This window comes from Lygodium microphyllum, chromosome 1, assembly GCF_053477565.2.
Source record: "Lygodium microphyllum isolate KBCC chromosome 1, Lygodium_microphyllum_v1.1.10, whole genome shotgun sequence".
Taxonomy (NCBI): Eukaryota; Viridiplantae; Streptophyta; class Polypodiopsida; order Schizaeales; family Lygodiaceae; genus Lygodium; species Lygodium microphyllum.
The window spans coordinates 31,694,544-31,718,851 of NC_141135.1; the positions used below are offsets into that span (position 1 = coordinate 31,694,544).

Genomic DNA, 24,308 nt, shown 5'->3' on the forward strand with positions numbered 1-24,308 from the left:
AAAGCGTATGCTAACTTCTAAGGTCTCGAGTGTTGGTTATTGGTCCAAAAAAACATGTGAAACTACTGTTTTGTAAGAACTGTTTTGTAACAAGCAAGTTGTGTCCATCGGCAGCATTTGCTTAAAAGTGAGGTTGTTCTTGCTAGGAAAATGAAGTGAGAGCATGGCCATATCATGATTCGTTAACACCATTCACTGCTGTCTCGACCATTCGACTCTATATGATAGAGATTTCCTTCCCAGAGGGATCGATACGAATGTGGTTCTACAGGCCTTAGGAAAAACAAACTAGCTACATGCCGGTCACTAGCCTATGGGCAACGAGCCTTCAACATGGGAAAGATGCTCTTCTAGAGGGACATAGGGGAAGGATATTGTTTCGAAGAGGCAGAGAACCTTGTAAGTTGTACGGTTTTGAGGGGTATGCCAAAGCAGGAAAGCACGTGGCCCGGCATGGCTACGTGGCAAGGGTGAGGCGGGTGAGAGAGGCGCAGGAGCAGACGTACAAAATTCGGGTGTATATTATACGTATGTAGCTGGATGTGTATTCCGCTGTATAAAACTACGAGATGCACAATAGTTAAGATAGAGCTGGGAGGAAGAGAGCAGAGAATATAACCGGGTGAGAATAGTAGATACAGCCAGGGAAACGAGGTTAAGAGAGGGAAGGATTGCTTTTAGATAGTAAATTGCAAGCTAGGGCAGAGTAGATCAAGGTATGTACGACGTCAGCTAGTGCGAGAAGGCTCGAGAAGAGTGCAGAGGATGATCAGAGGCGTTGCAGTAGATTGAAACCTATATTATGAAGTAGGATAAACTGCAGCAGCGCCAGAGGACAGAAGACGAGAGAGAGAGAGAGAGAGAGAGAGGTGTACGATGACGACGCTGAGGCGCAGGTGCAGTATCATAACTACTGGCACTGGCAGCGGCAGTGAGTACAGTGGCAGCTTATACGGGAGCGGCAGTGATCATACGAAGCATCAGGATAAGTCGAAGAAGCTTGGCGCAGCAGGGGCTTACGTGACGTTCTTGGCCGGGGCGGGCCACTACGTGAAGGGGGTGGTGGCGCTGGCGAAGAGCCTGCGGCGGGTGAAGTCCGCGTACCCGCTGGTGGTGGCGGTGCTGGCGGACGTGCCCCTCGACCACCGCCAGCTCCTACTCCGCCACGGCTGCCTCCTCCGCCCCATCGACCCCATCACCCCCCGCGCCTCCGTCCACTTCTCCGGCTTCGCCATGCCCCAGTACGCCGTTAACTACTCCAAGCTCCGCATCTGGATGGTGAGACATAGCTCACATTTTTATGATCAGGGATTCGAATTTGGCCTTATCATAGCAAATATTATATCACAGCCCCCGTCCCTCTCTCTCTCTCTCTCATCTCTCTCTCCCCTGCCTCTCCTGTACTTTAATTTTCCCCTGATGCAGAATGATTCTAATAGTATGTTTGCTCGCAACCATACCGATTCATCAATTTGTCTTGTTTGCGAACAGTTCGAGGAATTCGAGAAGCTGGTGTACCTTGACGCAGACATGGTGGTCTATGAGAACATCGATGAGCTGTTCGACCTTCCGAAGGGCCGTTTCTATGCTGTGATGGACTGTTTCTGCGAATGGTCTCACTCGCCGATGTTCAAGGTAAAGTACTGTCAGCAATGCCCCGAGAAGAACCCATGGCCAGAACACCTCGGGAAGCCACCTCGGAAATACTTCAATGCGGGCATGTTTGTGTACGAGCCCAGCCAAGAGACATTCGACCAGATGATGAGCACCTTGCGCTTGAGCCCTCCTACGCCGTTTGCTGAGCAGGTAATCAATATATGTCTGGTTATCGGAACAATATAATAATGTACTAATGTCGATGAATCTTCAGGACTTCCTCAACAATTTCTTCTGGGATACATTCACCCCTATATCGTCGATTTACAATCTGGCCATAGCACAACTATGGCTACATCCAGAACGTGTCGAGTTAGAGAAGGTGAAAGTAGGCCACCATTCTGCCAAGGTGAGGCACAGTGCGCAGTAATCAGTAGGAAAGATCGCATGCGCAATCTGAATTTTACTTATGACAACACATGACCCTTTTCTTTAATCAACACTCATTTGAAAGCTCCATACGGTTACAGGGCTCCAAACCGTGGGATTTCACAGGACAAGAAGAAAACATGGACAGGGAAGAAATCAGGATGCTAGTAGAGAGATGGTGGGATATCTACAATGATGATCAGGTGGATGCCGTAGCTGCTGATCCTTGCCCTTCTAGTTTGGCGAATATACGTAGAAGGGCATCGACTATTTGCAATTTCAATGAGGATCTGGCTGATACTCATTCCTCTTCCACTTTGCAAAGTAACATTGCCAGAACGTTCGAAGTCAAATAATAGACGTTTCACTTCAACAAGTATGTGTGTATGGTTGTAGCCTTCTACCTACCAAATGTAAAGAGGAGTAAATATGCCCAGACCGTTTTCTTCCAGTCAAATAATAGTTAATAGTTGCAAGATATTGTATAGGGTTCGAGCTAGCTATCCATTAGTTTTTAGGTTTTGATGGTCATTGCAATGGCCACACAAATGTGTATAATTGTCTAACAAAAAGAATATTTCTCATTATCATGAACCATCAAAATGTACAACGTCCATAATCATTACATAAATATGCTACCACAAGTTTCGTAATTTGTACCACAAGTTTCGTAATTTGTACAAGCGAGTCTTTTAACCCAATGTTTATATATGGTACTATAAATTACACTTTGATAGATCATGGTAGGTCTTACGATTAGAATTGTTGATCTCTCTTCATGCCGCTTGGGAGTGCACATGGATAGGTCACATGGAGGCACTGGTATGTGGTGATGGAGAAGAAAACATTTTGGGATGAGGATCACGATCATACCTATTAAGTTAATTTATATGTGGGATATGTGGGGATTAGGAGAGAAGCCATGGGAAGGCTCTTAGAGAGAAAATAGAACAGAGAACAACAAGAACTGAATAGAAATGAAAAAGAAAAGCAATTATGTGGAAGCGCACGACTATATCTTGATTGATTTGTATGCTTTAAATGGCTTGAAGGTCGTTACATTTGTTAGTGTGAATTTGCCTTCAATGATAAGGCTTATTTATACCAACATCGGTCCCCACAAGAGACGGTGCATGGGATGGTATTACTAAGTGGCATCAAGTTGCTCCTATGAATAAGAGATGTGTGATTTGTCATCCATTGTTTGTGGATGTGGTGAGTTGCACCCATGCATAGATAGTTACACATATGAGACTACATAACTTAAATGCCTAGATCTAATACATTCTTCATCAAGAGAAAAGCGATTAGCTTGGACTTCATCTTCACATGAGCTTTTGGTTTTTCCATGACTTGGATACGATGGTATGTATAATGCGGCTTCATGCAAACTTTAGATTCTTCACGATCCCCCCCAGAGTGAGAGGGAAGCTGCATTATTATGTAGAGGCCATGAACTAACTTCATCCAATGAAAGATACAATACGATGCTTGAGTAGCAACTGCTTTAGCTTTACATACCCCTGCATAATAAATCAGAAAAGAAATTTCAAGCAAAGTGAAATGAGAACCATGAACAATCTTTGCATGGGTAGGGTATAATGAGCTTGTAGAAACTTCTAGAGTAGTAATGCGGGGTCCTTCCTACGCATCCCATGGTTGCATGGCTACATAGTCATTGTAGAGGTATCAAATTTTCTTGTAGTATCATGAACCAAATTTATCTCCATGCACTAGCTATGAAAGATGTTGGAATAGTAGGCAATTTGTTTCACTGAGCCAATGGGTAACCATGTAGTCTAGTTGGGGTAGGTAGTTAGAGACAGTGTTCAAGCAAAGTAACATGTGTCAAAATGGTTGCGGCAACTGGAGCATCTTCTTCATTAACATGTTGGATCTAAATACGAAGGGATGCATAAGTAGTGAAGGGAGGTGAGCCTTGAAGTGGAAGCACGAGCGAGAGCAAGAGTGGTAGAGAGAGAGAGAGAGAGAGAGAGAGAGAGAGAGAGAGAGAGAGAGAGAGAGAGAGAGAGAGAGAGAGAGAGAGAGAGAGAGAGAGAGAGAGAGAGAGAGAGAGAGAGAGAGTCCAAAATTTTGGAACTCCAATCATCACAATGTGTAACCAGCCTTCCCTTTATTCAAATGTCACTAAAAGAATAAAGAATGAAGTGATAGTGATGGGTGTCCGCTGACCACCTATAGTGTGCAGGCACGGGTACTGTTAGTGTAGTAATATGCGAGTGGCTAGGCAGAGGTGACTTTATCCCCAACAACCTCCCACTTAAAGGTGAATATGCCTCAGTGAGGAGGAAAAAAAGAAAAAACTACAAGTGTACATAGGTACAACAGGATGAGGAAAGATGTCATCTCATCCTATGCTCATCATCTTCCTAAGGAAGGCAAAAGGCTCCAATGAGAGACTTTTCGTGAATAAGTCTGCAAGATTCTGGTCGATTGACAAGATCAACAATCTTATTCTCAACAACCTCACGAATGAAGTGATACTTCACCTTAATGTGTTTCTTCACATGGAGGATAGGCAAAAGTGAGCACATAGCCAGAAGTGGACAGGCTCCTACTGTTTGCATGTCCTCCATAGTCAGAGTTGGTGTATCCCACGAATCCTGTATCCTGGCTATCATAAAAAATGCACATTTAGTAGTGTCCTTCAGGTACCTCATGATACCTTTCACAACATCCCAATGTCTCTTGCCAGGTGTAGCCATATAACGTGCCACAACACCAAAACTGCAAAAGCAATATCTGGATAGGTGGCTATCATGGCATACATAAGACTGCCCACTACAGATGCATAGGGAAACTTGGCTATCTCGACCTTCTTCTCATCTGTTTGCAAACAACGGGCCTGTGATACCTTCACATGAGAAATATAGGCTTCACATCCTGCATACTGAAGTGCTCAAGGACTATGGATATACTCCTGTGTGACAGATAGATAGTCCTTGAGACCACGCGTAATGCGCATACCAAGTATATCAGAGGCATATTCCAGATCTTTCATCTCAAAGCTCTTTTTGAGCTAAGCCTTAAGAGCATCTAGCTCATCATGAGCTTTCCCTACCAAAAGTATGTCATTCACATAGAGTACCAAAATCAATAATGAACCATCATGGGCTTTCTTCGTGTACAAGCACGGATCCATAGCACTATGACTGTAGCCTGTGACTACATATAAGCATGGAACCTATGATACCATTCCCTATGTGCATGCTTTAGACCATAAAGACTCTTCCTCAGTTTGCACACTAGGTGTTCCTTACCAGGCTCTGCAAAACCCTTAGCCTGCTCTATGTATATCTCATTATGCAAGTCCCCATGTAAGAAAACCCTCTTGACATACAATTGATAAAGATCCAAGTCAAGCTAGGCAACCAAAGCCAAGACTAAGTGCAAGATAGTCATCTTGACCACAAGAGAAAATAATTCATCAAAGTCAACACCATGTTCCTACTTAAAACCCTTAGCAACCCAATCTAGCGTTGTATGCTAGCTTGGGGTGGCCAGGGGTGCTTTTCAACTTGTATACCCACTTGCAAGGCAGAGCCTCTTGCCACTAGGTAAGGAAGCCAAGTCCCACATATGATTCTTATGCAACGAGTCAATCTCAGACTGCATAGTCCTCTCCTAGGAGTGATAGCCACCCCTGCGCATAGTATCATCATAGGTGAGAGGCCCTCCTACATCTACAACCAAGACATAATCCATGGAGGGTGTATAATGGTCAGGAGGTTGTCTATCTATAGTAGAACGCCTCAAGGCAAGATGCGTTGCTTGTCCAACATCCTATCTAACATCTTGGCCATGAGCATCGACTATTGGTGCAAGCTCTCTAGCTGGCTATGTGGGAGCAGGGGGCTCCTCCTGAAAGATAACACTGTATATCTCAACCATTTTCTTAGGCTGCCTATGCATCTTGTCTTCATGGAAGATTAAATCATGGTTGCGGACGACTTTCCATGCCTAGGGATCCCAAAGACGCGGTAACCCATCTCACATGCATCTCCATAGCCAAGCAAATGCATTTCACACTTTTCAGATCCAGCTTATTGCATTGGTCCTTGGGCACATGGCAAAAGGCCTCATATCCAAAGACACACAAATGAGCATATGAGGGAGGCTTTCCTTTCCATGCCTCCTTTGCAACCTAGAAGTCAATACCACTGCAAGGTGACATGTTAATGAGATGCACGGTAATAGAGACTACCTCAGTCCAAAAATATTGTGGTAAGCCTGCTTGGCTAAGCATACTGGGAACACTCTCTTGGATAGTCCTATTCATGCATTCAGCCACCATATTATTTTGGGGAGGGGTGTAAGGGGTACTCAACTGATGCTTAGTACCCTGCTCATCACAAAACTAATCAAAGGCATGGGAGACATACTCACCCCCGTTATCTGTCCTTAGGCATTTCATCCTATGCCCAAACCGATTCTCTGCGAAAGTAAGCCAATTTTGAAAGATAGCCAAGACATCAGATTTATGCTTTATGGGGATAAGCCCAAACCTTATGTGAATAATCGTTCATAAATGTGATAAAATATTTCACACCCCCTAACAATGATTGTTAGGGCATGGGTCCACATACATCTAAATGCACAAGAGCGAAAGGCTCACCCATGCATGGAATAGCAAACTTTGTATGCAAATTCCTAGTATGTCTGCCATATAAACAATGATCACATGACTCAAAATGCGGGTAGTCAAAAGGTGGAAGTTAGTTTAAAGCACTAAGCATTTTCATTGCCTTAAGCGACATATGTCCAAGATGAGCATGCCAGAGCGATACATGTGGGATAGAACCCATTGACAAAACATGGTCACTAGTACCATATACAACCAAGGGGTAGAAGCTGAAGAGGTGCCAAACTTGGCACCTCTTGCAAAAATAAGCTTGCCACAAGTTATCTTCCATGCAGAATCACCAAAGCATATATGATAACTTGCATTATCGAGCTACCCAACTAGTAGACATAAGGCTTTTAGTCAGTGCAAGTACATGATGCATATTATGCGTAATAAAAGTGCTACTTGAGGAAAACTGTAGAGTGACATCACCAATGCCAACAATAGCAAGAGATCGATTATCACCTAAGCACACAGAACCAAATACATAGCAATAGGTATTAAACCACTCTCACGGTAGGGGTTCACATGAAAAGACGCACTTGAATCCAAGAGCCAACACTGTGCATGCATAAGCTGAGCCTTGGTCAACTGAGAGGCATCACATGAAGGGGCAGCTAATATGTAGTCACCACCATCGCACTCCTCAGGCAGCATGACATTTATCTCCTCAATCTTTATGCTAAAATTTGTAGGTATAATAATGCGATCATTGGATTTCTCCTGCACTTTCTCTTTCTTCTTTTCTTTGCGCTTGTCATCGCGCATCTTATGGCACTACAGTCGTATGTGTTCTACTTTCCCACAAATATAATGGCATGTAAGATCAGACTTACATCCCCACGGGACTTGCTGCGTCCACGTGACTTAGATCAGGACTTCTGAGAGTCATTCCCATGATGATCATTATCTTTCTTGCCACTTCTACCTCTTCTAATGGATAATGCATGTGAACTATGGGAAGTATCATTGTTTTTCCTATTAATTTCTTCAATCAAAAGAGCACTCTCTACATCTTTCAATTTCAGCCCATCAAGTTTGTTGATATAGATCACAGTGTGAAATACATCCTAAGACTTAGGTAAAGTGCCAAGAAGAAACAAAGGATGCAGATTATCCTAAAACTCAATACCATGTTGAAGCAAATTCTTCATGATAGAATGAAACTAGCTAAAGTGAGCAGACAATGGGTTCCCCTCGTTCAGCTAGGAGATCCATCAATTGTTTAAGCCAATACATCTATGAAGCAAGGCTTTGCTTTGCATAAAGTTCCTGAATCTTTTCCCATAGATTCCATGCACTTTAGTTTTCACCTTCAGCACGCAACATTATTGTGGACCAATTCAGAGAGTGATAAAATGATAGTGGATTTGCATAGTGCATCTAAATCAGCCCAGCCATCATCATCCATTTTCTTGGGTTTAATACCCTTGTTTTTTAGTGGCTTAATCTACAATTTCTGCATCAAAACCTGCCATATTTGAGACTTCCAATAGCCATAGTGTTGAGATATCAAGCTCCACTCGTGATATGCCAGGGTGACCGTTGTGCATTTATGTCACCGACTTGTTAGCTGCAGATGCGGTTGGTACACCGCCCATGAATAATAGCTAGATGACAGCTATCCTTATCTACTCTAGTTCATGGCTCAGTTAGTATGCCACCTTATTTAGTTGAGGTTGGTTTGAGACCCATATATAGGATTCTTCTATTTTCTTTGTACTTGAGTTCTTTTGGGTTACACAACTAAGAAGAGGAAAACTGTTTTCAGCCTCCACCTGTGTGTGTATTTCCCCCATTGCGCAAGCAAGAAAGCTACAAGTGAGATTCTTCCTTCTCTCCCACAATCTTGACATGGTATCAAAGCCTGGTTCATGGTAAGGAGCTCAAGAAAGCAAACCAAGTTCGCGGCGTTCTGGTAAGAAGACCAGTGTTGCTTTCATTTCTCGAGTTTGGGAGCAAGTCTTTGCAGGTAGCAAAACCAAAAAGTGCAAGAGTGCATTGTCTCAGATTGAGGCACCCTTCGCGGTGAAGCAAGAGGGCAGTTTATGCTGCGGGCAAGGGCTTTAGCCCTTAGTTGCCCTATTTTTTTGATTTGAGGCCATTTCGGGGCCTGTTTTGGAGGCGGAAGTTTTCCGCACGCACTTAGGAAAAGGCCCTGTTTTTGCTGTGCGACCACTGTTCTACAGGTCGGTGAAAAGTTACCGTAGAAATTGCATTGTATGCCTATGCGCAGAGACATTGGGAGTTACAGAATCATCATTGTTGCCTGCTGATGCAAAATTGTCACGAGGAAGTGACTATGTGGTCAAATACCACTTTCGTCAGTTTTGCAGATTTGCCCTTGTGAGGCTGAAGCTGTGTTTTTTGCAGTGACAGAATTTTTTGCAGTGTTCTGTAATGGCGTCTGATTCTCTTTCACAGATTGTCACTGAAAAGCTTGACAAGAACAACTTCCAAGCATGGAAGTTTAGAATGACGAATTTCCTTATGGAAAAAGGATATTGGGAATTCGTTGTAGGAAATGAAGAAGAACCAGTTCTTCCTGATGTTCCCAATCAACAGCAAATGCAGGCATTTAAAGGATGGCATGAGAGAACCAGAAAAGTTATGTACTGGCTGTCTATCAATATTTCAAACTCTATGATTATGCATATTCAGGATGCAAGTACGCCAAAGGAGGCATGGGATACTTTGTCAAAAATGTATAGCACAAATACGCAAGCCAGGAAAATGCAGCTCAAGCAAGAGTTGCACAATGTGCAAAGAGAAAGTATGAGCATCAATGACTACCACATGAAGGTGAAGAAGATTGCAGATGCACTTGCTTCCATTGGGTCACCAGTGGAAGATGATGATTTAGTTTCTGTGACCTTAAATGGTCTAGGAAAGGATTATGCACAGTTCCGAACTGTCCGTGAAAGATTTTCTGATTTTGAGGAGTTGATTGCTCTTCTAATTTCTGAGGAGCAGAGAAATGGTGGTGCATCTTCTTCATGAACTTCAAAAAAAGCTGTCTTCTACTCAAGTGCTGGAAGAGGTAGAGGCAGAGGTAGAGGAGGCCGATCTGGAGGCCATGGTAGAAATCAGAATATGCAGCAAACTCAAGAAAACCAGTCCTATGGAGGAGGACGTGGTAACTCTAGAGGCAGGGGGAGCCAAAGAGGTCGTGGTGGATAGCAATGAGGCCAAAATACAAACATCAATGTTGAATGCTACTACTGTGGTAAAATGGGTCATATGGCTAAAGACTGCTATAAAAAGCAGAATGACATCATGAATGAAAAATTGCAATAAGGGAATTATGCATCTTCTAGTAGACAGGGTGATGAAAGAAATGAGCACTTGTTTATGGTGCAGCACATGACTAATTCTGTGACAAGTGCAGAAGAAAGCAACGATGTGTGGTATGTTGACTTAGGTGCATCAAACCACATGACAGGTCATGCAGAATGGATGCAGGATGCAAGGAAAATGGAAAAACCAGGATTTGTGGAGACTGGTGATGATACTGCACATCCTATTGTGCAGATTGGAAATATTCATTTGTCTATGCAGGATGGGAAAAAGAAATACCTGTTGGATGTATTTCATTTCCCGAATATCACCAAGAACCTGGTTTCTGTTGGTCAAATTGTTGAGCAGGGCGTGCAGGTCAGATTTAATTTCCATGGATGCTTTGTTGAGGATATGAAAAATAAAGGTCACTTGATAGCAAAAGGAAAGAAGAAGGGCAGAATGTTTACGTTGGATGCAGACATGCCTGAATTGAGTGCAGGAATGTTTGCACATGGGACCGATGTAGTTGCAGATATTGATATCTGGCATAAACGCATTGGTCATGTTAATGTACAACGACTTAAAGCCATGCAAGCCCAAAATATTGTTGCAGGATTGCCTAAATTCAAGGTTGCAGAAATGCATAAGGTATGTGAAGCCTGTCAATTTGGAAAACAGGCAAGGAAACCATTTCCTAGACATGTTCAAGAGAGTAAGAAGCCATTGGAATTAATCCACTCTAATGTGTGGACTACTAAAGCTGCATCTATTGGAGGCTGTCATTATTTTGTCACTTTTATTGATGACTATAGCAGAAAATTTTGGGTGTATTTTATGAAAAAGAAAAGTGAAGTGTTTGGGCATTTCAAAACTTTTAAAGCTATGGTTGAAAAAGAAACAGGCCTGCAAATAAAATGCCTAAGGTCAGATGGAGGGGGAGAGTACCTCTCAAATGAGTTTGCAAGGTTCTTGCAGGAGCATGGCATAAATCAGCAATATTCATGCAGTCATGCCCCACAACAAAATGGAATTACAGAAAGGAAAAACAGGTATATTGGAGAGGTATCTCGTGCCATGCTCAATGAAAAAGACTTGCCAGATTTTTACTGGGCTGAAGCAGTTGCTACAACAGTCTACATAATGAACAAGACTCCCACTGCAGTAATACATGGAATGACTCCAGAGGAGAGGTATACTGGTAGGAAACCAGATATTTCTCATTTGAAAATTTTTGGTTGCATTGCCTATGTCCATGTGCCAGATGAGTTGAGATCCAAGTTGGATCCAAAAGCTGAGAAGTGCATCTTTATTGGTTACTCTCTGTAGAGCAGAAAGGGTATAGATGCTATAACCCTTCTACTCGTAAGTTTACAGTGAGCAGATATGTTGTTTTTGATGAGATGAGTAGCTGGTATAAACCAGTAAATGTGATTGATGATGTAGATGCACAAAATGGTAATGCTGCACAGAATTCACAGCAGCAGTCACAAAATATTAGTGGACATGGAGTGTCCTCTAGCAGTGCTTCACATTCTTTGCCATGGACAGGTAGATTGAGATCATGAGAATCTCCTCAAAGCAATGCAGATAGTGGTATGCAGGTTTCACGAAAAGGAAAAGAGAAGGTAGATCAGCCCATGTTTGATGTGAATGCAGGTCACTCTTATATGGATGGCGAATCCAGTGGCTCAGAATAGAGCATTGATGATGAGTTGGGTATTCCTTCTATTGTTACACCTGGAGTTAGGAAGACCAGGGATGTTTTGAGAGCACCTGGGAGTGAACCTACTTTGCGCAGGTCTACCAGAGCTAGGTATCCTGTGGATAGGCTGAAATATGATGGATTTACAGCCATTCACTATGCCTATATGGTCAAAGTGATATAGGAACCAGAACCCACTTCTTTTGAGCAAGCCATGGGAAAAGAAAAATGGGAGAAAGCCATGGATGAAGAAATGGATGCCTTGGAAGCAAATGCTACATGGGAATTTGTACCTTTGCCTAAAGATAAGAATGCAATTGGTTGTAAGTGGGTTTATAAGGTGAAACACAATGCAGATGGTTCTGTGAATAGATACAAGGCAAGATTAGTAGTCAAGGGGTATGCACAAACATATGGCATTGATTATGAAGAAACATTCAGTCCGGTTGCAAGGATGGCAACCGTAAGAGCAGTCATTGCTATGGCTGCATCAAAGGGATGGTCTTTACATCAGACGGATGTAAAGAATGCCTTTTTGCATGGTGATTTGCAAGAAGAGGTCTATATGGAGCAGTCACCAGGTTATGTGCACGCTTTTCATCCTGAGTTTGTTTGCAGGTTGAAGAAAGCCTTGTATGGCTTGAAGCAAGCACCTAGAGCATGGTCTGACAAGATAGGACAGTATCTTGTCACTATTGGCTTTCAGATTTCCAAGGCAGATTTCTCACTTTATGTGAGAAAAACAGAGAAAGGTATTATGCTACTTGTCATTTATGTTGATGATTTGATTATGACAGGTGATAGTGATGAAGATATCCTTCATGTGAAAATGCTATTGAAGTAGAAGTTTGAGATGAAGGATTTGGGAGAGCTGCGTTATTTCTTGGGCATTGAGATGATTAGATCACCAAGTGGGATACGGCTCTTGCAGAGGCAGTATGGATTGGACATGCTGTCCAAATATGGGATGACAGGCTGTAAGCCTATTTCAGTTCCTTTGGAGCAGAATGTGAAGCTGAGCGCAGATGCAGGTGAGCTTCTGGAAGACCCTACTATGTACAGACGCATAGTAGGAAGTTTGATTTATATGACTATTACTAGGCCAGATTTGAGCTATGCTGTTGGATTGGTAAGTTTATGTAGGCTCCAAGGAAACCGCATTTGGATGCGGCTAGACGCATACTCAGGTATGTGAAGTCCACATTGCAGTATGGACTACTTTACGAGACTGGGGTTCAGATACAGTTGCATGGATACACTGATGCTGATTGGGTTGGTAGTATTTCTGATAGATGATCTACCAGTGGATATGTGTTCTCTTTTGGGAGTGTTGCAGTCACTTGGAGCAGCAAGAAACAGCCTACAGTTGCCTTGTCGAGCACAGAGGCTGAGTACAGGGGTGCAACAACAGCTGCATGTGAGGTAGCTTGGTTGCATAAGCTACTTTATGATATGCATCAGCCTACAGATGGGCCAGTTGTGATTTATTATGACAACATGAGCAGTATACGCTTGGCAAATAACCTAGTCTATCATGCTAGAACAAAGCACATTGAGGTGCATTATCACTATGTGCAGGAGAGGGTTTTACTAGGTCTTATTGATCTAGTTTATGTCAGCACAGAGGATCAGGTAGCTGACATATTCACGAAGGCATTGGGCGCAGAGAAGCTGCGCAAGTTTAGAGACCTGCTTGGTGTGCAGGAATTGGGGTTGAGCTCGAGGGGGAATGTTGAGATATCAAGCTCCACTCGTGATATGCCAGGGTGACCATTGTGCATTTATGTCACCGACTTGTTAGCTACAGATGCAGTTGGTACACTGCCCATGAATAATAGCTAGATGACAGCTATCCTTATCTACTCTAGTTTGTGGCTCAGTTAGTATGCCACCTTATTTAGTTGAGGTTGGTTTGAGACCCATATATAGGGTTCTTCTATTTTCTTTGTACTTGAGTTCTTTTGGCTTACACAACTAAGAAGAGGAAAACTGTTTCAGCCTCCACCTGTGTGTGTATTTCCCCATTGTGCAAGCAAGAAAGCTACAAGTGAGACTCCTTCCTTCTCTCCCACAATCTTGACACATAGTTGGTGCCATCCAACTTGGCAATGTTAAACAAAGCTGTATCTTTGAGATGACCAGTATAATGAGTCAAACAAAGGCAAATGGTGCATAAAATAGGTTATTGTAATTAGCAGGTAACATGCCAAAACCACTGCCAAAACAAGATGAGAATAAGAGAAACTACTGAAATGGAAATACAATAGTCTTTACATTTTCCAATGTGATGGAGTGGTTGAAGGTACATGTGTAAAACCAATTGAACATTTCCACAAGTTAGCTTCTCTTGACATGACCACCTCCATGGCAAGTATCTTTTAGGTATGTACCATGAACTCAATAATGAGACTTTTCTATACCTTGGGTACTCCACATTTCTAAAGACTCATACTTCTTCAAGGAAATATGATCTATGAGTGTATAATATGTACTACAAGCATGGGCTAATGATATTAGATTTGGAATGCCAAATTATATGACCAAAAGGGTGTCAAATAGTAATGATTGTCCTTAGTAAATGCTCACAGTCCTGCAATTTACAGCTTGTTGTAATAAATCATGGCAATAGGTAAAAGAAGCCAAAAGCAAAGGTATCACTGATTCATTATCAACTGCAATTTCCAAGGAAGCAAATACATCTAATAGTGACTGAAAAAAATCAATGGACACCAAGAACTGTAAACCAAATAGGGTGTCAGAGAAGATACATCTTGACATAGACATAAAAGTTATGCATGTAACAAGTCTCGGGGTAACAAAAGAAACCAAGCACATGCACAAATGATAGAGCAGTGTAAGTAAAGCTCAACACAAATCCATTCAAGATTCATACATAACTAACAACACCATGATGGAGATAGGTGCCTACCCAAGAGTAGGGCCATATCAGCCCACTAAGCATGAAATGCATACATGAAGCACATAGAGAGCAGATATATATCAATGTCCCACGATCTCAAGCTCAACTGTAAAGTCAAAGCTCAAGCTCCACTAGGCTAGAATCTCCCACTGGAAGGAAAGTCAAATGTAGATGGAGCAAGCACTGCTCAAATACATCAAGTACATACCATTAGACATCCAACATCCAAGTAGGATACATCCAGATCATAAATCCCAAAGTAGCTCAAGCCCGTAAAGCATAAAGCACCAAAGCTTCCAAAGTTGAGTAGCTGGCCACCAAATAGAGTGTCCAAGATCTCCAAAATGCTGAAATGCAATCACAAATGAAGCCCCAAATGTCGGCCAGACATAGACATTCCAAGTAGCATCCATTTTTGACATAAGCATCAAAGCATGAAGCCTAGATGTCAAGCATAGACAATATGCATAAACTGTCACAAAGAATGCCAACTGTAGTCCAATGCCAGTTAGTATAGACCAAAATAGAGCTTAATCCCTGCTCAAAAGCATTTCGAAACCAAAACAAAACATTTTCCAAACTCCATATACATCAACATGGTCAAATGAATCACTCAAGAAGCACCCGTAAGCAATAGTAGGTAGAGCATACATTGACCAAATAGGCTTTAGCCCTGGTTATTGCAACAATAAATTCATTGTCAAAACTGAGTAAATTAGTTTTCAAATCAAGCTCAAAGCCACCTCAAATCATGGGCATATGATATCCCAATGTATTAGCATCAATGGTACACACCAATAGTGCATATAGAACACCCAAATCATAGCCAAGAGCAATAGACATATAAAATCCATGTTAAAAGAGGTTCAAACCTGCTATATATAGTAGTGAATACACTGTCAAACCAAGCTATTTCAGTACCAAAATCAGCTCCAAATCCAACCCATAACATGGGCATAGCATTCCCATACATGTAGACATCACCCCAACATAACCGGGCATCATAAGACCAACAAAGCTAACCATAGAAGCATCAAATAGGGTGATGCCCTATTTTATGATAGTCTGTGGATTGTTATAGCAATCCAAAACTGAAACTCAATACTCAAATTGAATGCCAAGAGTGGAAAGATCAATGCCAAGCATCAAAACCAAGAGTATAAGTGCTTGTGTAGCTGCCCAATGAAGAAGATATGCTATAGGAGATGAAAAACGTGAGTTGTTGCTAAAAAAGGGGCCTATTCCATGAAACATGATGTTGCACCAATAGGGTGAGGGCTATGGGGGGCTGCTCCAAGACTTGCTTGAGAAGTCTCAAAGAGTGTCCAAGAAAAATGGAACCAATAAGAAGCTCAAATGGAGTGGTTATTGGCTACCAACAAAGAGATGATTGTTGTAGTTATTCAAATGGAAGTTGAGAGTGTGCCACTAGACCAAGCTCAAGCTCGCAAAGAAGAAGGCTTTGATACCAGTTAAAGGGATGTGAGCCCTGAAGTGGAAGCACGAGTAAGGGAGCAAGAGTTATGGTGGAAGGGGGAAGAGAGAGAGAGAGAGAGAGAGAGAGAGAGAGAGAGAGAGAGAGAGAGAGAGAGAGAGAGAGAGAGAGAGAGAGAGAGAGAGAGAGAGAGAGAGAGAGAGAGAGAGAGAGAGAGAGAGAGAGAGAGAGAGTCCAAATGTGGGAACTCCAATAGTCTCAATGTGTGACCGGCCTTCCATTTATTCAAATGTCACTAAAAGAATAAAGAATGAAGTAAAAATGATGGATGCTCACCGCCTATAGTGTGCATGCGCGAGAACTTTCAGTTTAGTAATACACGGGCATGCTAGGCAGAGGCACCTTTACCCCCAACAAGTAGAATCTGTGCTATGTGCTTGGATATCATGAGCACCCAAAGCTTTCTCCCAACTATTCTAGATTTTTATAGTTGCATGAACTTCAAGATTTAGAGTAACGTCATTTTGAATCTGTATTGCTTAGTTTGGAGAGGCAAGGCCATGTGCAGCTTTAACAGTAAGGTCATCGCTTGCAAGCAAGGCCTTTTTGTTGAACACAAAAACTTCAGCTTCTTGTTCGCCTTTTGTAGAGGCCAGATGTTCTTGAGCGTAGATGAAATTTCTTCTTAACTAGGGAGTTCTACCACATAGACTTGTAGGGGCTGCTCAAATGATGGTTGTAGCATCAGAATTTTTTCCATGCTACAACTTTACCTTGCTTTGTTGAGTTCCTAGAGTCTTAGATATTCCTACAGAAAAGGGGCAAGGTCTTCACAAGCTATGTGTACTTTTAGAGGTATCTTGGGGCTCGTAAATTCAATGCAAACATATGGGATCCATTCTTGAATCAACATCTCACCTTGATGTATCAGGCCTTCATTTGTAGTTTCTTGTGCCTGGAGAATTTGGTTGTGTTCTAGGGCTTTGTGTTCATTGGTGCATGCATGCATTGCTTTGATTGGATCATCTGCTTGTTGAATAGGAGTAGGAATTGAATCTTCTTAATTGTCATCATCTTTGGTTGAATAGTTTGGTTCCTAGTGGGTTGTATTTGTGTCCAAGTCTTTGACAGCCACTTTAGACATTGCAAGAAGAGCACCAAAATTACCATCATTGAGATAGTTTTAGCACTAGCTTCAAATGTGATGGATGCTGGTCTTTTGTCATCAACATTTTTGCTTGGATAGGTGCTAAGTGAGGCTGGGCTATGAAAACCTTCAAAAAATTTGAGAATAGCCTCAGGTGAGAGATCAAGAATAGAGAGATGAGCAATAGACATAGGGAGTGGTAGGCATGGGCAAAATTTGTGAATGCTTGAGTCTTCTTGCATCAAAAGGGTAGGGTCTAGGCATCTTGTGGGAACTTGTAGAGGTTGAAAGTTGCATTGTGCCATCTGGTTTGTAGCTTTGGCCTTGAGGCTGCATGCATGTCTCAATATTGTCTTCCATAATTTGTGCATTGATTTGCATAGGCTTCAACTAAACAAGGCAGATACACTTCTTGCACTAGAGAGGCATCAACATGTGACTATCCATATAGTGCCTAGTCATTCTAGGTCTTTGTCCATTGAGCTACCTTCATGAATGTAGAAGGCATCAAAAAGGAGTAGCACCTCTTCAAGGGTGCATGTAGGCCTTGATTGTGATGGACATGCCCTCAAGAGATGCATTTTTTGATACCATGTGGGGAATCCTGGAGGACATAGGAGGTTTAGGAGAGAAGCCATGCGAAGGCTCTTGTTGAGAATTTGCCAATCACACCCTATGTATGCCCCTTTGTATGGAATAGCTAGGCTAGGAAGATGCAGTTTATTCTAGGAAGAGAGACAGAATCCCATATGCATAGTGGATGTTAAGTGCTACCAAAGAACTCTATATAATGATGTACTTGAACTATCACTTTCATATGATGATAATGCGTGTCATTGTCATTACTACACAAGAATGTCTTTATGAGTCCAAGTCTCAATCTTGGAACCTAATTCACTTGTGTAATAACAGTTGTCTTCTTTGTCAATGTCATCATGAGTTCTCTCTTCATCTTTCATCCTCCATAGCTTTTACAGTTTTCCATGCTCTAGATCCCACATCTTTAACATGGTATCAGAGCCCAGACGGGCATGGCACTGCTCCTCCAGCGCCAGTTCACTCTTATCTAGCTCAGTTTGAGCTCAGTCCAGCTTAGGCCAAGTCTAGGACCTCATCTCCTACTCTTTCTTCTCACTGCCCTGCTTGGCAGCCATAGCTGCACAACATATACCCTGCTTTGAGCACTCATATCTCCTCATAGAGATCATATCTCTTCACGATTCCTTCTGAGAGAATCTTCTCCAACACAAGGCGCTCCTCCCTGGCACCTCACACCTAAGCATTGCACACCCTGGAGCTCAACATTGTCAATCTTCTCAACTTCTGCTTTGGGTGTCCTCCATAGCCAACAGGACCCAGCTCACTTGGAGCTTCTTGATCTCCTCATCCAGGCAGAGATAGCCGACGTTTTCTTCTGGGGGTTTCTTCCCTTGCTTAGGGCGCATCACTGCATCACGATACAGATCAACATTACACTCTCCCTGCCCCGACATTGCCTGTTTCCTTGCTTGCTGTTCAGAACTGTGCACTTACTGGTCATATGCTTTGTGTGATCAGCACCGATCGCGAACAGTCCTGCGACCATAGGGCTTTTGAAGAGCCATATCTAAACCTTCTTCCACTCAGAGGGATCGTCAAATGCCTGCTTCTGCGCGCCGCTATGTTGAAAAAACTAGTCAGGTTCAGAACCCTACTGTGGAAGCCATAGCTTTTCTACTTCAAGCTTTCATTTCACTTGAATTTCTCACTTCTCTGGAGTCAGCAAAACCCTTTGCCACTCAGATCTGACTGAATACTGAAGATTCTAACAAGGATTGCTCATCAAATCATATCAAGGAGGGGAGATTTGTGCTTGGAAGATTTGAAAGAGTTGAAGAAATCAAGCAACTCAAGCAACAACCACATCAAGCTCCTCTTCCAACTCATCCTTCTCACTCTTCTCACTCAACTGAAGGTTTTGCTACTCTGATTTGCTCCAAAACTCAGTCTTCAGTAAGAAATCAAAACATCAAAATCAAGAAGAAGAAGGTTCAAGAAGATCTAGCATCAACATCAGGCTCATCAAGAACAGTATCTATTGATACTTATCAAGTGTTATTTGACACTATTCTTCTTGTATCCTTTGATACACAGTACAATACTCTTACTGATTTATCACAAATTTGAAGCTGATTCTTGGTCATATCAATGACAATCAAGAAGATTTCTATGTAGATACACTTCATGAAGAGTAACATGACTTGTGTTGCTTATTTACATGACATAGAAGATGTTCTTACTCTACCTGCAGAAGGAAATGGAGCTGCCTACACCAAAGAGAAATCAATGATTCCATTTGAAGATTTTAAAGACATGTCTACCACTTTGCTTGAGGGGGAAAACTGGAAGAGCAAACTCAAAAATGCTGCAAGCAAAGTCAATAAAGGAGTAGACCAAGAAGATCATGAAGAAGACAAGAAAGACAAGAAAATTTAACATGCTGACAAAGAAATAGCAGATGCTGAAAAAGACCACAAGGGCATATTGGTCCTTGTCTCTCATTTTCTGTTTTAAAAGCATTGTACCTGCCTTAATGTTCCTTTCATAAGCTTGTAAAAAATCCTCATGTAGCCTTGTACTATAGCCTCTGTACACTTTGTGAGGCCCCTGTTACAGCCTCTGGATGTCCACCATGTTTATGGTACCCACACTTAGCCTCTGGTGTTTTGCCATGTTTGTGGTATGCCCACACTTTGCAGGTGTTGCTCTCACTAAAGCCTCTATACACTGTACTTTCAGGTCGTGATTGAGGAGGGGTGTTGAGAATCAGCCAATCACACCCTATGTATGCCCCTTTGTATGGAATAGCTAGGCTAGGAAGATGCAGTTTATTCTAGGAAGAGAGACAGAATCCCATATGCACAGTGGATGTTAAGTGCTACCAAAGAACTCTATATAATGATGTACTTGAACTATCACTTTCATATGATGATAATGCGTGTCATTGTCAGTACTACACAAGAATGTCTATATGAGTCCAAGTCTCAATCTTGGAACCTAATTCACTTGTGTAATAACAGTTGTCTTCTTTGTCAATGTCATCGTGAGTTCTCTCTTTATCTTCCATCCTCCATAGCTTCTGCAGTTTGCCATGCTCTAGATCCCACATCTTTAACAGCTCTTAGAGAGACAAAAGAACAGAGAACACGAACAAGAATTGAATAGAAATGAAGAAGAAGAGCACTTATAGGGAAGCACACAACTATATCTTGATTGATATTTATGGATTTAAATAGCCTGAAGTTTGTTACATTTGTTGGTATGAATTTACCTTTGATGATTAGGCTTATTTGTACCAAAAAGATAATTGGCATTGTGAGGGAGGGCCAATTGTCTAGCTAGGTGCTATCTATCCTAGAGTGCATGGAGGGTCAATGGCTATCCCGGACTTGGGCCGCTGCTCCATAACATTATTGTGTTTGACCATGTCCCAATCATGGTAACACTTAAGGTGATCCTCTCAGGTAGTAAAGATGATAGACGGTGCCCAACCTGTTCCCCCCCCCCCCCCCCCCACCAAAAAAAAAAAAAACTAGGCTTAATGCCTCAATTATTAGAGGATCCAATGTTTCTCCAAATTGCTCACAAGGTTTGGCAGCATGTTGTGATCACATGCTTTCCAAGAATTATCTATGTCAAAAATTCCTTGATTTTTTCGCAGAGCGCATTAAAAGATTTGGAAAGAAAAGGGCCCAAGAGAGGCACATGGCTAATATAGCTATGATGATACACACAAGGAGTTATTTTATCAACAATTTGGCTTATTTGCCCAATGATCAAGCAATGTAGTGCTTATTAGTCAATGTTGGAGAGTATTTAAGGGTCTAAGAACTGGCTAGTATTTAGGCTGTGAAGATGCAACTTAAATGGTGATGGCCCCTCGTACCTCCTGTTCAGCACTCTGAAGGCTAAACTTAGTTTACACATTCATCCACTTGGTCAATTCAATTTTTTTTTATAAAGATTAATTTTTGAAAATTTATTTTTTTGGATGTCACAAAATTAACAGTTTTGTTGAATATTTAATTGATTTTCAAGGAAAGATGAATATATTTGATATTTAAAAAAACTAAAAGAGATGAATGAAGTACAAAATGTGATGGGTGTATTTATTTATTAAGTGTCATGAAGCATGGAAAACATTGTGTACAATATATTCTTATTCTAAATCAAGTTTTTTCTCCTTTAAAGTGAGAATTTTTTACATCTCACTAGATGTCTGTATAGTTGTAGTCTGTAATAGTTGAATTCTTTTTCAGAATTGTTTCTTGCTCCATGTTCTTGGCCTTTTCTCTCCCTTTTCTATGCTATCAACTATTGCCCCAATGCTAAACTCAAAATTTTCTTTGAATGGTTGGTTGGTGTTCTAATATTGTTAGTTGTTTAATTTCTTATTGGTTTGTTGAACTCTACTCTTCTACAATAAGGAATGTTACTATTGTTAGATATATTTATAATATGTTGTGTTAAACATATTGTGGCATTTATAGAAGCTATGTTTTGAGTATTTTCTTGGTAGGTATATGATAGCACTGATGAATGGAAGGGTGTAGATGTCTTCGTTGAGTAAGTACGTGACCTTTTCAATGATCATGGTAGGCTTTCACGGTAGTGAGTGTAATTGTTTGGTGCCATATATTTTTTAAGTGTTGTGTCAGCTTCTCCTTTTTTAACTTGTGGTAGGGTCTTGAGCGAGATGTTGAATCCATAATGCAAGATTTTGATTTTGTATGTGGAGATATTGTTTGTTCTAGTATCTAGTAATACTTGTGCAAAACTATGCATCATGGATTATCCTATGTATCTTCGTATTGTAGTTGGAACTTGTCAAGTATGTGTTTTAAAATTCCTACACAATGAGTTGTGTTTGTGTTAGAATGGTTAGATTATTAGAGAGAAAACTAAGTATTGAAGATGATAGCAATATTTGTACTGTTTGTGATTCTGTTATGTTCTCCAGGTAGGTTTTTATTGAGAGTATATACTTGGATGTGTCCATCAAGTTTTAGAATTTGGTGTAGTTTATGAAGCCATTGATGTATGTGGATGGTCTATGGCTAGAGATGTTTGCCATTCTCGTTTGGTTTGTTGTAAGGTACTTGTATTGTTGTGCATTATCGAGATAGTGCTTGATTTATTGTTGGGTGTTCCTATGGTTTTAAATGTATAGCTTGAACATCTGCATGCAAACTTTGATATTGTTAGATGTATTTATATTATTAGTTTCTTATAAATAGAATTTCTAAGTAGTACTATTTGTGTTGTGTGTACTTGATCTAGAGTCATATTTGCATTTGCAAATGTTGTTTTTCTATAAAAAAGAGTAAAAAGTAACTTTGTTAGTATTTGTGAAAGAATACTAATTCATGCGATAATATTTGAAAATAAAACAACAAATTTTTTGTTTTTTGTACTTGTTGCAATAAGTGTAGGCAATGTTTTTGGGTTGTGTCATACTATAGTGGTGTATATTCAATTTTATTGAGATGTGATGTTTGTGTGTGTGAGTTATTGTATTATGTTTGGTATTGATGCAAAGGAAAATGGATATAAGAGTCCAACTATATGTAAATTTTACCTTTTAGTTATGCAATAGAGCGTCACATAGACTAGTTCAAGCATGAACATGCTCCTTATGTATAGAAGAGATTTTCGGGTGATTGTAGCTCCTTGAGATTTGTGATTGATGATTGCATACGCAAGTGTTAGTAAGAATGGCGATTTGTGGTACCACTTGTTGTTTAGTGCCTTGCGTTGGTGCTTGCTTCCTCATAGTGTTAGTTGTTGGCTGGCTAATTGGATTGTGAATTGGATTCTTGAGATCATGTAATCATTTGTTCTTTTGATACGGTTGTTTTTGCTTTTTGCACTATTTGCAGTACCTATAGTAAGATCTATGTTCTATGTTATCATTTTCTTCACTCTGATTGTTATCTCTTCTATCTCGTGGAAGTTATTGTCTTGTAACCAGCTCTCTAATGTTGAGTCTTCAGCTACATTTGTTTCATGCTTAATAGTTTGGATCTTTGTGTAGTATTTGTGTAGAAGGTGCTTGTTGTACTTATGGACGTCTTCCTTGTGTGTGCATATGATTGTTGTTCTCTGGTCTACGAAGTCTAGGACCTTGTTCTCATCAATGATGCACTCCTATAGGCCCTATCATATCTCTTCCTTGGTTGGATATCGGTGCCTCAACACTTGTAATAATTATAGGAAAGAATGGCACATCTTGAGCATGTTGGACTGAAGTGTGGAGGGTGCGGTGTTGCGCATGTGTCCAATATGCTGACAATGTGACGTGACATTGTTGGTAAAACTAGGTCCAATGGTTGCAAATCGATGGTAATTGTGCAAGGTCACCGAACAATATCACAAGCTTTTCGTTAAATGGATTGAGTAGAGAGTCTTGGTAGACATTGACTATTTGGCATACTATTATGTCATCAATATTGATGTCTCATCGATGATGATTGTGTCTACTTCTCTTAATGTGATGTATCTCTCATTTATCTCCTGCAATGATAGACATTGACTATTTGGCATAATTTTATGTCAAATGTTGTTCGTGTCAACATTGACATCTCCTCAATGATGATTGTATCTACTTCTCTTAATGTGATGTACCTCTCATCTGTCTTCTAGGATGATATAGGATATTGCTATGCACAGACCATTATTTTAAATTGGTAGTGGATTGTGGTCGCGACAAGTTGGATAATCTAGTTGCAATTGCTCCTACACTTGCTATTAGCATAGGAGGAAGCTTTTCCAATAGCCTAGTGTGCCACTGATAATGTGGAGACTAGATTTTACATTGATGCATTGGCTGTAGACTTCTTGCTATTCTGGTGTTAAGGTACTACGAGGCATCATTCTTAACTCTTTTGTTAGCTGCAACATCTTGATTCATATTGATGCGACACTGTTCTAATGCTCAATTATGTTGTGATGTCAAGCTCTACATGAACCAACATCCACTATGTGCCTTGGTGATATGGCATGATATTATTCATTGGTGTGTTAGGTGACTAACATGAGGATATGCCAATGATTCTACAACTGGTGGACTACACCCATGTAGTCCATCCTTGGTTATGGCACATTTATTATGCCATC

General features: G+C 41.1%; 1 protein-coding gene across 1 annotated transcript; it reads left to right on the top strand.

The window, feature by feature from the left end:
• Nucleotides 1–876: 876 nt before the first annotated feature.
• On the top strand, nucleotides 877–2,456 carry LOC148040968 (galactinol synthase 1-like). Its single transcript, XM_087694710.1, has 4 exons — nucleotides 877–1,278; nucleotides 1,492–1,806; nucleotides 1,871–2,005; nucleotides 2,127–2,456. Exons 1-4 carry the CDS (start codon nucleotides 877–879, stop codon nucleotides 2,379–2,381), a joined length of 1,107 nt encoding a protein of 368 aa, XP_087550836.1. The 3' UTR covers nucleotides 2,382–2,456.
• Nucleotides 2,457–24,308: the final 21,852 nt, after the last annotated feature.